The sequence below is a fragment of the Protomyctophum bolini genome, assembly GCF_963924005.1.
Source record: "Protomyctophum bolini genome assembly, chromosome: 4".
Classification (NCBI taxonomy): Eukaryota; Metazoa; Chordata; class Actinopteri; order Myctophiformes; family Myctophidae; genus Protomyctophum; species Protomyctophum bolini.
In genome coordinates this window covers 1,987,096-2,000,179 of record NC_137865.1, presented here as the reverse complement: position 1 = coordinate 2,000,179, position 13,084 = coordinate 1,987,096, and the positions used below count along the sequence as shown (strand labels likewise).

Here is a 13,084-nt window from a genome sequence, read left to right as displayed (position 1 = left end):
AAAATAGCAGATCTACAAGCTCGTAGTGCGGCTTGTAGATCTGCCATCTTTTTTTTTAATCGTGAAAATGTGGCGCAGATTTGGAATATATATTCTTTCAGAGCAAATGTTTTTAACTTAAATCTTTATTTCTGGAGATGGGGTCCCTGGAACAACATATTTTCAGATGGGGGGGGGGGGTCGGCGGCCAATTCGTTTTGTTTCTCCAGAAAACTGGAGGATTTAGAAGACATTTTGTAGAATCGTCAGGTCTGAATGGGTTACAAGGGTGGTTCTTCAAAAGGTTAGTGAAAAACAACGGGGGATTACGGTGAATTAATCCCTCAGTCAAACTGTTAACGCTTCTAAAGAGAGATCAGATTTATTAGCACGAGGTTAGTAATGGAAAGATTTAATCTCCAGGTTTTTTTTTTTTTGTTGGGGGGGGGGGGTGGGGGGGGGGGGGGGGGGGGGGTGCATGGAATGGCAGTTGGGAGCTTTTCAGAGTAAAATCTGCCTCATCTGCTTGGCATTCCTATCGCCTTTATTCTGAAAAAAAAGTGTTAACTGTTTGTTGTGTTTGTGTTTGTGTTTTTTTTTCTTTTCTTCCCCCTAACCAGTCGGAGCGGACAGTTAACCTCCAGGTAGGATGAGTTCACTCTGTTGACCTTTTGACCCCTTGTCACTGTATGACCTCATTGTTGTCAGCATTATATTGTCCATTATGATTGACCTTTGACCCCTTGTTGCTCCAAGGTCAGGACCCGCCCGGAGGCTCGGCCAGCAGAGACTATAAGAAGGTAAGCCCTGATGGTCAGTGGTACCTATTCACTTCTAGTCAGTTTTACTAGTTGACTAGTTGCCTAGTTTACTAGTTGTTACCTAGTCGACGAGTTGTTACCTTTTTACATAATGCTACCTATTATGTAAAAAAGAAAAAGGAAATAATGTGTACATTGTGACTATAACTATTATCTACCTGATCTTGACGCCTACAAAATCGGGGATATATATATATTTTTTTGAATCAACTAGTCAACTAGCACCAACAAGATCAACTAGTAGGATTTACTAGTCGACTAGTTGAATAGTCTACTAGTTGCTTAATGCCCTAAGTGGTACAGACCAGTGGTTCCCAAACTTTTCACTTCACATCAAGGACCCCCAGATTGACACTAATCAGCCCACGGACCCCCATTTGAAAATATATGCCAGGGACCCCCAGGTCCCCATAAGATAAGATTTTTACGGCTCTAGCAGTGATCTCTGAGACCCCAATTTGTATTATAACATATCAATTAAAAAAAAAAGGCTTTATATGTCAGTGGTGGTGCTCAACCTTTTTCACGTCAAGGACCCCCGGAATTATCTCTATTGGGCCACGGACCTCAGAGTTACAGACCCATAAGGGGTCCATTTGGTTCTAAACTATCATTTAGCTGGGGGGGGGGGGGGGGGTGGGGGACCTCCCTGGAACTGCCTCAAGGACCCCATGGGGTAAAAAAAGGTAATTTACTCAAGTGCTGTATACTTAACTCATTCGCCGCGGCCATGGAACATCTCGTGCGACGGAAGTAAAACCGTGAAAAAAACGGAAGTGAAAAGTCAGCGAGCTGTTGATCTCAAACGAACAGTCTTTTTTTACAATCCAGTTATCTCTGGAATCGAGCTTGATTCACGGCTCATAACCAAAGTATTGATGATCGCCGTTACAAAATGGATGCCATGTGGGTGAACAAAATAGTCAATCGCGGGAGACGTTGCATAATCGATGTACCACTAAATGAATAGTGAAATATTATTTTAATATGTTAACTAGTGAAATAAGGCGAGTAAGGTGGGTGAGTAATTAAGTACAATTGTGAGGATTTTTTGCTTTACTACCGTAATTTCGGGACTATAAGCCGCACCTTTTTACCCATGATTTGAACCCTGCGGCTTATACAACGGTGCGGCTTATCTATGTTTTTTTTTACAGCTAACGCAGAGCCATCTAAGGCTCTGAGCTAACGAAACGGCCACTAGGGGGCCCACCTGCGGCTTATAGTCCCCGTGCGGCTTGTATACGTACATATTTGGGATTTTCCCTAAATTTGGCTGGTGCGGCTTATATTCAGGTGCGCCTTATAGTCCGGAAATTACGGTACTTTACTTCTGCTCCACTACATCTCAGAGGCAAATATTGTACTTTTACTCCACTCTAGAATTATGTTTGTTGCTTGTAGATTTGATTGTTATTACAAAAAAAACATACTTTAAACCACTTCTGATCATCCCTCTACAAGCTCACAAATGGTATAGATCTTCTATTTGCAAAGGATTTCCATCCTGGTTTGGTAGGGGTACTCGCGGGGGCTGGCGCGGCGTGCCGAGTGTCGCACATCAATCGAACGTGTCAATGTGACGGCGTGATTATGAATCCCACTAACGTTCTAGGTTAGACCCGCCTCTAAACATGTGTCTGATTGGCTCCCGGGCTGGCACAGTTTTACTGAGGTCAGGCTTATAGGTTTAGGCATACTGTAGTTGCAAAAAAACCGAGAACTGTCAATCACAGCGACTATACTGGCCAATCACTGGCCCAGAACTGCGGTGGGATCCATAATAACAACGTGTCAAAGACATTATAATGGTCAATGACCGGCTGCTAGTGCTACATTATAATATTATATAACTTTACCTGGGTTACATCTTCGGATAGTTGTACTAAACTTGAACGTTTACATGAGATAATAATGCTGTGCGAGTGTCACACGGACAAAACACAGCTTGTGACGACGCACGCTGATAAAACGATAACACCGTGGAAGGCCTGCGATGTGTTAAGGACACAAGGATTGGACAGTGATGTCACTGTTTGTCTAGCTAAAAGAAATGTAGTTATTCTCTTAACACTGAATCCTTCATTGTGAACTCGGTCAACTTTTCGAGACTTGCTACACGGTACCACTGGTTGGGGAAACCCTGATCTACAAGCTCACAGCAGCACGACACGTTTTCAGGACAACTTTCGTACGTCCTCACGTGTGTGTGGTGTGTGTGTGTGTGTGTGTGTGTGTGTGTGTGTGTGTGTGTGTGTGTGTAGTTGTTTGAGGACGTTTCCAGGGAGAACAATCAGCTTCATTCTCAGCTTCAAGACACTCAGAGGATCATCAGCCAGACCAGAGTGGAGCTGGAGAAAGCTGCACAGGTACACGCACACGCCACGTCACACACACACACACACACACACACACACTGCACAGGTACACACACACACATAAGTAACACCGGGGAATCGAACCCGGGCCTCCCGCGTGGAAAGCCGACATCTTAACCACTAAGCCAGAGGGATATCCCTATGACTCATGGGGTGATATTAGTCTGTTGAGGCCATCAGGCTGAGGCTGTGAGCCACTGCTACATGCACGCATGCACACACGCACACACACGCGTGTTTACATTCCATCATCAGGACAGTGTCGCTTGCCAAACAGATGAGTTGTTGTGGTCAAGCGACACTGTAAGCCTGATGGAATAATTTAACTGGGATACCTCTCCCTGCATGATATTTAATAAAAGCAGTGGAGCGGCACGCACATACACACACACACACATCCAGAAGCTCAGATGTAATTTAAAAGACACTCATCCAGAAAGCAGGGCGTCTTCCTAAGCTGTTGTCTTGGAGTGTGTCCCCATGCATGTCTAAACTAACCTGACCGCCTCTTAAGGCTGTACCCTAGACCTTTTTTTAGGACTCGAACTTCGGCAGGAATTTTCGAGCGAACATCCAATTGTTTCTAATTGATTTGAAAAAATAGCGCAGCAGGGGGCACGGTGGCACAGTTGGTAGTGCTGCCGCCTCACAGCTAGAAGGTTCTGGGTTCGGGACGCTGTGGGTGCTGGCGGCGTGTTTCCTCCTCCGCGTCATCAGTGCCCATACCCGAAGGCGGGGTTGGCGAAGGGCCTTTCTGTGTGGAGTTTGCATGTTCTCCCCGTGTCCCCTAGGGTAGGTTACCCTCACAAAAAAACATGCAGTAATCCTGGTCACTAACTGCCTCCCCTGGCCAGCCGGGGCGCCTGATGGAGGGGAAAGGAACTGGTTGGTTCCACGCGCTACGTCCAACCAGGGAAACTCTCCCACACTCAGGCATGAAGGAGGCATGAGTTCAAGTCCGTTGCTCTCCCCTTGTCCCCCATATATGGGGACTAGGTTGGTGAGTGTGTGTGTGTGTGTGTGCCAAAGATATAGTGGGAGTTATTCCACGCCGTCGGCCCATAGAAGCAGAAAGCTGCTTCACCGTGTTTTTTTTTAGTTGCCGTTTTTCAAGACCAGAGGGGGAGGTTTGACGATGTTATAGGACCTTTTATTAAATGTCTGTCTGTCTGTCTGTCCGTCCAACAGAGACAGGAGAGGTTCAGTGATTGCTCTGCTCTGCTGGAGCTGGAGAAGAAGGTAAGAGATCTCCGTGTTCGACTCAACGCCGACTCGTTTAAAATGAGCGTTTGCCTCCTTTTGAGTGGTAATATTTGACAATCTGGATTGATTGATTGATTAATTGATTGCTTCCATGTCCATGCTCTTCGTCACCTCCTCACCGTTGTCTTCATCAGGAGAGGAGGATGTTGGAACGACGTGTAGCCGAGTTGGAGGAGGAGCTAAAGGTGAGAGATTATTAGTATTGATCTCATGTCTGCCAATAAATTATTTTGCCCGTGGATGGATGGATGGATGGATCGATGGATGCATTGATTGATTGATTGATTGATTGATTGATGGATTGATGGATGGATGGATTGATTGACACATAGATAGATTCCCATGAACAAGAGACATTTCATACTATAGCACAGATGACATCGCATTGGATGCTATCCCCACCCCATTTCTCAAATAAGTTTTAGATAGTATTTTAATGCACGTGTTAAACATGCCACCAAGACGGCCTTTTTCCATCTCCGAAACATAGAATCAGAGCCTACCTGTCAGTAAACATTAAAACCACGCTTTTGTCTTCTCACAATTGGATTATTGCAACGCACTTTTATCTGGCCTCCAAAGAAATCAACTGACAAGCTACAACTTGTGCAAAATGCCGCAGCCAGAGTCCTAACAAAAACCGAGATGCGAGACCATATCACCCCAGTTTTAGCCTCCTTACACTGGCTCCCAGTTGTTTTTAGAATTGATTTTAAAGTTATTTTACTTGTTTACAAAGCTTTAAATGGCCTCGCTCCAACCTATCTCCAGGACCGCTTGCCCAGGTATGTCCCAAACCGCCCCCCTTAGGTCCGCCACCCGCTGGCCTGCTTGAAAAGCCACAAAGAATGGCATTTAAGAAATATGGGGAAGCAGCGTTCTCCTTCCACGGGCAGACCGCCTGGAATAAACTTCCAATGCACCTTAGGGGCCACTTCATACTCCTATTTTACCGCTGTAGTGCCGAAATGATTTCGGCTGGTCAGAAATTTTCAGTAGCACCGAAGAGCCGACTTTAGGACGGTACCCGCCCCCCCCCCGAACCTCAAATGACGTCACATTGTAAGGCTCTACAGAGCCGAACCGACTTTTATTCCGGCTCTAAAATAGGAGTATGAATCGCGCCTTAGACTGGCACCCTCCCTAGATGTTTTTTTTTTAAAACACAGCTTAAGACACACTTTTTTTACTCTTGCATTTGGCTGAGTCCTTTGATTTTTGTTTTTGTTGACTCACTGTTTTACCTATTTCATTGTCTGTTTTTTTATGCATTTTTTTCATTACGCCTCTGTCCTATGCTTTCACTGATCTTGCCCTGATTGTCACCCTGAGTGTGATGTTGGTTGGTTGCTTTAGCATTTCTTTGTGACGTTTGATGTTTTTGACATTTCTTGTACTTTGATTGTGCCTTGATTGTTATGTGGTTGATATTTTTTTAGTTGTATATACTTTGTACTTAATTTGTCTTGTAAAGCCCTTTGTGCTGCACTCGTGTCATGAAAGGTGCTCTATAAATAAAGTGTATTATTATTATTATTATTATCATTATTATAGAGATATGTCCATGTTGTGAAGCTGTTTTGAAGCAACCCTCCTTCCGTCCGTCTCTCGCCATGCAGGTCCTGGGAGACTTGAGAGCCGACAACCAGCGTCTCAAAGACGAGAACGGCGCTCTGATCCGCGTGATCAGCAAACTCTCCAAGTAGCGAGAGACCCTCCCAACCCCCCCCCCCCCCCCCTCCCCTCCAGGAGAGACGCCGTCCTCGGGGGCCGTCACAATTATTACATAATCCATTCTGACCTGAGATCAGATTCTACAAATGTCGTTCTTCGATTTTTCTAAAACAGCAGACCTACAAGCTCGTAGCTTGTAGATCTGCTATTTTTCAAAAGCTAAAGCATGGCATAATGCTAACACCAAAATGGGTTCCCAAAATGGGTGCATAATCGTCTAAAAGTAAAAATGAAAAACGGAAACAGCAGATCACTTTCTGACGCGCGTTGTAAGCTTGTAGATTGGCTATTTAAACGCCATTTCAAAAAATATATATTACAAGATAATTAAATACGTCAGTGATTTCTTAGTAGCCTATATTTAAGTTATTTGTCATATCCCCCGTGCAATTTATTTTTTATTACGAGGCCTTAAAGGCAATCTGAAATGTATTTATTTCTTTATTTGTATTCATATGTTGTCCAATGTTCAACGCCCCAAAACACAATTAAATTGTGAACTTAAATGTTTGACTAACAACCCCTCGCATCCCTCCAAGTAGCGAGATACATTACCAATTCAAGTTGACAATTAATTGTCACACAGAAATTGCGATTAACAATTTAATTGCGTTCACATTGGAACGTGCACATTGGAACGTTACAATCTGTATTTCTGTTTGCCTTTCAGGCCTTCTTATCACAAATAATAAATAACTCTTTCCAAAAAACAAAAAGAAATAGCAGAAACAAGCTTACAACATAGAAAAATAGTAAAATTGTTAAACAAGTTGATTTACAAGCTTGTAGATCTGACATTTTTCAACATGGAAACGATTGACGAGTATGCAAAAAATATTTTTTCTCAAATAATTGCCATTAAACGATTGATTATGCCGTAGTTGTGACAGTCCTCGTCCTCCCCTCACATCCTTCCAAGTGCCAAAGAGAGCCACAGAAAGTCACGACGACAACTGAGGCGGGACAAAACCACGTGCCCCTCCCTCCCAGTCCCACGCCTGACTTGCGTAACGTCGCTGCGCGCCGCGTCCCGCCACCGAATCCTGCCGCGGCGCTTAACGATCGGCCGCGATACTTTAGAATGTAACGGGTCCATTCAGTTACGCTCTTTGTTTTTACCAATCAACATCATCGTAGGTTTATTTTTTTATTTTTTTTGTCTGACAGAAATATAAAGGTATCGTCAGCAAAAAGGACAAACATGCTATTAGACCTTAACTACAAATCATTTACATCTATCAGGAAGAGCAGGGGACCAAGGATTGATCCTTGAGGTACACCACCGTGTCAAATTCCACGAATCTCTAGTTATTTACAATTGGAGGCTTTTTTACTGCCGAGAGCAGTGAAGACCTCCCACAGCACCGTGCACGACTGACCACCAGGGGGCGCACACACCAGGGGAACATGACGAAGTGCGCACACATTCCTACGCGTGCATCACTTCCTCGTTGCACATTCCGTAAGAAACAAACAAAGAAAAACGCAGCGGCAACTCGGTGGCTCCTGTTAAGATTCCCCACGACTAGTGTTATTTTCTTTGTGGTTCACATTCACGCGAAGTTTTCACGTTTTATTTAATTTAATTTTCTTTTCTTTTTTTCACGAATTTGACTAATGATGTTCCTCCTCTGCCTCCGTGCTTCTGACCCAGTGCTCCTCAAAGTGGGGTCCGATTGTTTCTTTTGAAAACGAAAAAAAATCAGACCATAACCCCACCCCCACAAGAACTACAGAATGACGTCAGACCATACCCCCCCCCCCCCCCCCCCCCCCAAAGAACTACAGAATGACATCAGACCATAACACCACCCCCACAAGAACTACAGAATGAACATCAGACGAAAACTCCACCCACACAAGTTTTGTTTCTATTTTGTATTTTTCAAATGAAGACGCAAGTCTGAACACGTTTCAAACTTGTTTTTGTTTAGTTTTTCGTTTTATCCTAAGGAACATTTCAGCTTTTTTGTCAAATCTCCATGGGTCCTCACTAATGCTAACTAACGGACTACAATGTAATTTCCTGTCCAAACCACGCCTATACCGTGGTGAGTTCAGACGGACACGGTGCCTAGTTAAAGCACATGGCATAAGGAGACGATGGAAGATGAGGCTGAAAATGGCTGGAGTGCTCCTTTACAAAAAAGCATGGGTTCTCAACACTTGGTGCGGGGCCCACTGGGGGGGGGGGGGTCCAGAGTGAACCAGTGTGAGGGCCTTTCACAGGGTCCATGTGGTTCCATCTGTACGCTCTCAGAGTTACAGACCCGTAAGGGTCCATTTGGTTCTATTTGTACGCTCTCAAGAGTACAGACCCGGGTCAAATTTGGTTCCATGTGTACACTCTGAGTTACAGACCCGTAAAGGTCCATTTGGTTCCATTTGTACACTCTCAGAGTTACAGACGCGTAAGGAAGAAAATAACAGATCCACAAGCCTGCAGTGTGTCGCGACGCAAAGGCGGTGTGTGAGCTTACAGACCGGGCTATTTTCAACTAAGATATTTAATTTACAGCAAAAACAAAAGTCCAGTGTACCAGCCCTGGGGGACTCCAGTCAACCACGCCTATAGGGTTTAAGTGGTCAAAGGGATATTTCACTTTCAAACATGTTTGGGGTCATGTTACCGTCAACTCTGGCTTCCGTGTCTCACCCCGGACACTTTGTAAGTCGCTCGGTTCAGTATTTTCTATATCTGATCATTCATTTTAGCTGCCCCACCCCCTTCCTATACAAACCCGCTGTAACTGCAAACGCCATTTTGACCATTTTTGATTCGTCACAAACACCCAGCTTCGGTTCTATGGTGATTGATACAAGTCAGTCACCAGATAGATTTGATTTGATTTGATTGTTTTCATTTTCCCTCAAAATAATAAAAAACCACAGCCCCCCTCACGCATTAGAAGGCCTATATCAGTCACCTTCAGAACCGAGGACGGGTGTTTTCAATGAACCCATCGTGGTTAAAATGGAGGTTGAAGTTACAATGGGTTTGTGTAGAAAGGGGGCGTGTCTGATCAAATTAATGTCAAATATCTAAATACTGAATCGAGCAACTTAAAAAACTGTCTGGGGTGAATCGCAAGAGCCCGAGTAGACTTTAAAAAGACCCCGAATATGTTTGAAAGTGAAATATCCCTTTAATCACTTAAACCCCATAGGCGTGGTTGACTGGAGTCCCCTAGGGCTGGTACACTAGGCTTTTGTTTTTGCTGTAAATTAAATATCTTAGTTGAAAATAGCCCGATCTGTAAGCTCACACCGCCTTTGCGCCGCGACACACTGCAAGCTTGTGGATCTGCTATTGGCAGATTGGCTGGCAACATTAGATTTTTTTTTCCTTACAGGTCTGTAACTCTGAGAGTGTACTTGGAACCAAAATGGACCCATACAGGTCTGTAACTCTGAGAGTGTACACATGGATCCAAATTGACCCTTACAGGTCTGTAACTCTGAGTGCGTAGAAATGGAACAAAATGTACCCTTACAGGTATTCTTTTTTCACAGAACGGAACTTTGTTGTGCGCATGTGTTTAAACACATTCCCTGACAGGTATTTATTAATTCATTATTTTTGCCCCCCTGCCCCGCAATCTTTTCATTCTGAGCTTTATGTTTTGAAAGCTAACAAATGCACAACTTTTGTAAACCGTGATCATGTAGTTATCGACCGTGAATAAAGCTTGTTTTCATTCAAATTGGAATCTGGGAAAACGATCCGAGATAAATGCATTTTGCCATCTTGTTTCCGGGTCCATCGCCTGATTACTCGATCGCCTAGCATAGCTTTCATTATGTTGCATACGAACGCTGGCCTAACTTCAATATAAAACATTAATTGACAGAATTAATGGCAGTGAAATCTAAGGTGGGTATTGGATGCTTGCTATATGTACACTCTCAGTTGGGGGGGGTCCGTAGTCTAATGCTTATCATATGGAGGGTCCCCAAAAAAGGTTGAGAACCACTGCTTTGAACGAAGGTCCCGAAGGCAGGACGGTCCATGAAGTTGATTCAGATTTTTTATTTTTTTGTGTTTTTGAACCCACCTACCTCTGTCGCACCTATGCACTCCCCCTCCCCTCCCCCCCCATCCCCCCGCGCACGTATGTTTGACCACAGACCACACACTCCGTGCTCTTACGCCCCATGTAGAGGTCGTGTTCGCAGAAAGCCATTTTATTTTCATGATTTTTTTTGTTGCTCTCAGTGCCTTTCCTTATTTAATTTCTACAGTACACAAAGACTAGGGTTGGGAATTCTGGTTCCTTAACGATTCCCTCTTGAATGGTCGGATTCCTTAACGGTTCCCTTTAACGATCCCCAAAGGGGGTTCCAAATGGACCCTCACAGGGTCTGTGACTCTTAAGTTGGTGCCCTTCGTACACTCCCAAGAGTTATGGTGGTGCTTGAAACAAATAAAAGTTTGCGACCCCCTTTTGGTATTGTACTTGCATTTCAGACGTGACGTCCACACATACGCAGCTCTGACAGTGTGGATAAAACCCAGTTTCCGGAAGCCGTTCCAAAATATGATGGAATCCATTCCGTTTTTTCCTCAGTGTTGGAACCGTAGGAAGTAGGAACCTGGATCCCAACCTTTAGTAAAGAATCCTCTTCCCAGAGCCCAGAATCCAGTTCCACGTCTCTCGGTTGACCAGTATTATTATTTCTTTGGGTGCTTCAAGTAGAAAACAGTTCAGCTTATGGAGAGGAGTGTCGCTCATCAGACGACCCCGGTCATTCACCTCCCGTCTCTGTACCGTCCATGTTTACCGTTATCAGGATATTCGTTAGGGATGCGCCGATATATCGGCCACGTTATCTGTATCGGACGACATTTGCCGGTATCCGTATATATTGCTATCGACAAGTGAGTTGACGTTCACCGATGGCATTTATTTGGAAGCGTACATTTTCTGTTGGCTCTATCGGTGCGTTGTTTTCTGCAGCATACTAAGCTGAAGTTATTTTTTTCCCACTGGCACAAAAGTGGGAAGCATAACGAACAAATAGCGGTTATCGGCTAGCCGCGGCAAAATTTTTATTTCATCAGTGTTGATATATCGCCACGAAAATCTCCCTATATCGGCGCATCCCTGCTATTTATGAGGATAATGCAGATGACGCGACAACGTTCAGCAGCCGTGGACGCGTTTGAACGCGGCGCGGGCGTCGTTAAAACAACCGCTGCGTGTGAGCGGGCGCTTCTTGACGACACGATAATAAAAGATAAATGAAACGCTTTCTGTGGACACAGCCCCTCGTGCTTTGTCGCAACGTCGTCGCTGCCACGCGCCGGGAAAAAGAATTGCGCCAAAACGCCGTGTGTGCGCGCGACGTGTAGGTCGTAATGAGGCATTAATGACCGCAGATCCAGAAGCACTTTAAAAACTTCAACTGCAAGAGTCCTCTGTTTTGGAAGGGCCCTCCCACTTAGGGGGAGGAGTTAACAGAGCACCCTCCCACTTGTAGGGGAGGAGTTAATCAGAGCTCTACAGGGCTAAAGGTCGAAGGTCATTGTTGCACAATATAGAATTGTTGCCTATTATGCTATGCATTGTTTTTAATTATTACCATTAATATGATACAAAAAAAAAGATATTTTCATATTTTTCCTGTCCGTTTGTCAGATTGCTCACATTTTTGTAAGGGAGTGTGGTTATTGTATATTGTATGTGTATAAAAAATAATATTTAGTCTTGGAATAATAATAACGTCAAAAATGAAGTGTTTTCATCTTTTGGTCTTTTTTCACAATTGTTGGTTTTCTAATATATTAAATGAATGTCAGCACCTAAAGCCGAGAGACTGTGTCGCATTTGTGGGGAAATTACTTAAATATCCCCAAACTGTTACTTTTCTCTGTTAATTTTGAGAGCAATAGTTTTAGCCATAGTCTTGAATAAAATTAAATTTGGTTTTAAGTCACATCTTAGTCATCTGAAAGGTTTTCGTTTTAGTCTAGTTTTAGCCGACTAAATCTACAGTTGATTTTGTCGTCAAAACAATATTTCGGCAGGCCTTGGATGATGCTGTAATGGCTCATCTTAGACTTGGTTACATGCTGAAAATAGCAGATCTACAAGCTCACACCTGCTGGGAGCTTGTAGAGCGCCCAACATTAAATGCATTTTAGTTCTACTGGATCTCTTCTCCACTAGTCCCTCCCTGACATTTTAGACTAGTTTGTATTTGTTGACAAAATTGTCGATACATTTAGTCTCAGTTTTAGCCGACATAGCTTAGTTTTTTTTTCTTTTCGTTTTCGTCAACGAAAAATGGTAGTCGACGAACATTTTCCATCCTAGTCGAAATAAATCAACAGTGATTTTGAGAGCAGCAGCAGTGCTGTCTCAGGGCCTCTCTCTGCCTAGCAGTGACCAGTATCTCTCCCCCCCGCCCCGGCCAAGACAAGAGAGGGGGAATTCCCCTTTAGGGCTGCATGGGTGGATGACGATCATATTGTTTAACCAGATGTCCTGCATCATCATCATCCTCATCTGGCCCGTAAGACACAGGGATACATATCTTTGGTCCGATACGCAATATTCCGACACCCTATCGCTAAGTGTCTTAACCCGGCCTGCATGTGTCTTAACCGGCCACGCATGTGTCTTAACCGGCAACGCATGTGTCTTAACCGGCCACGCCGGTGTCTATAGGGCAGTCCATACTGTCTCCGACCACCAAACTTTTCGTCGGAAAGATCAAACTTAAATTCTTTCTCCGACGTAGAGTTCGGCGAGTCACAACATCTGGGAGTGCAGCTTTCAGAACAAAAATTCGGAGGAATGCGTTTCAGAAGTTGCGAGTGACGTTGCAGTTGTACCAGGACTTTCCTACGAAAAGTTTGATGGTCGGAGACGGTATGGACTGCCCTTTACTCTTAACCGGCCACGC

General features: G+C 44.2%; 1 protein-coding gene across 1 annotated transcript in view; it reads left to right on the top strand.

Annotated features, from left to right (window-relative positions):
* The window catches only part of LOC308313868 (protein phosphatase 1 regulatory subunit 12A), a 64,273-nt gene extending 54,162 nt beyond the window's left edge, over nt 1-10,111 (top strand). The window contains exons 21-26 of the mRNA XM_080761195.1: nt 600-623; nt 741-779; nt 3,065-3,169; nt 4,367-4,417; nt 4,576-4,626; nt 6,061-10,111. Coding sequence (XP_080617321.1) covers nt 600-623; nt 741-779; nt 3,065-3,169; nt 4,367-4,417; nt 4,576-4,626; nt 6,061-6,147 — 357 coding nt within the window. The 3' untranslated portion in view covers nt 6,148-10,111. The remainder of the gene's footprint in view (nt 1-599; nt 624-740; nt 780-3,064; nt 3,170-4,366; nt 4,418-4,575; nt 4,627-6,060) is intronic.
* Nucleotides 10,112-13,084: the final 2,973 nt, after the last annotated feature.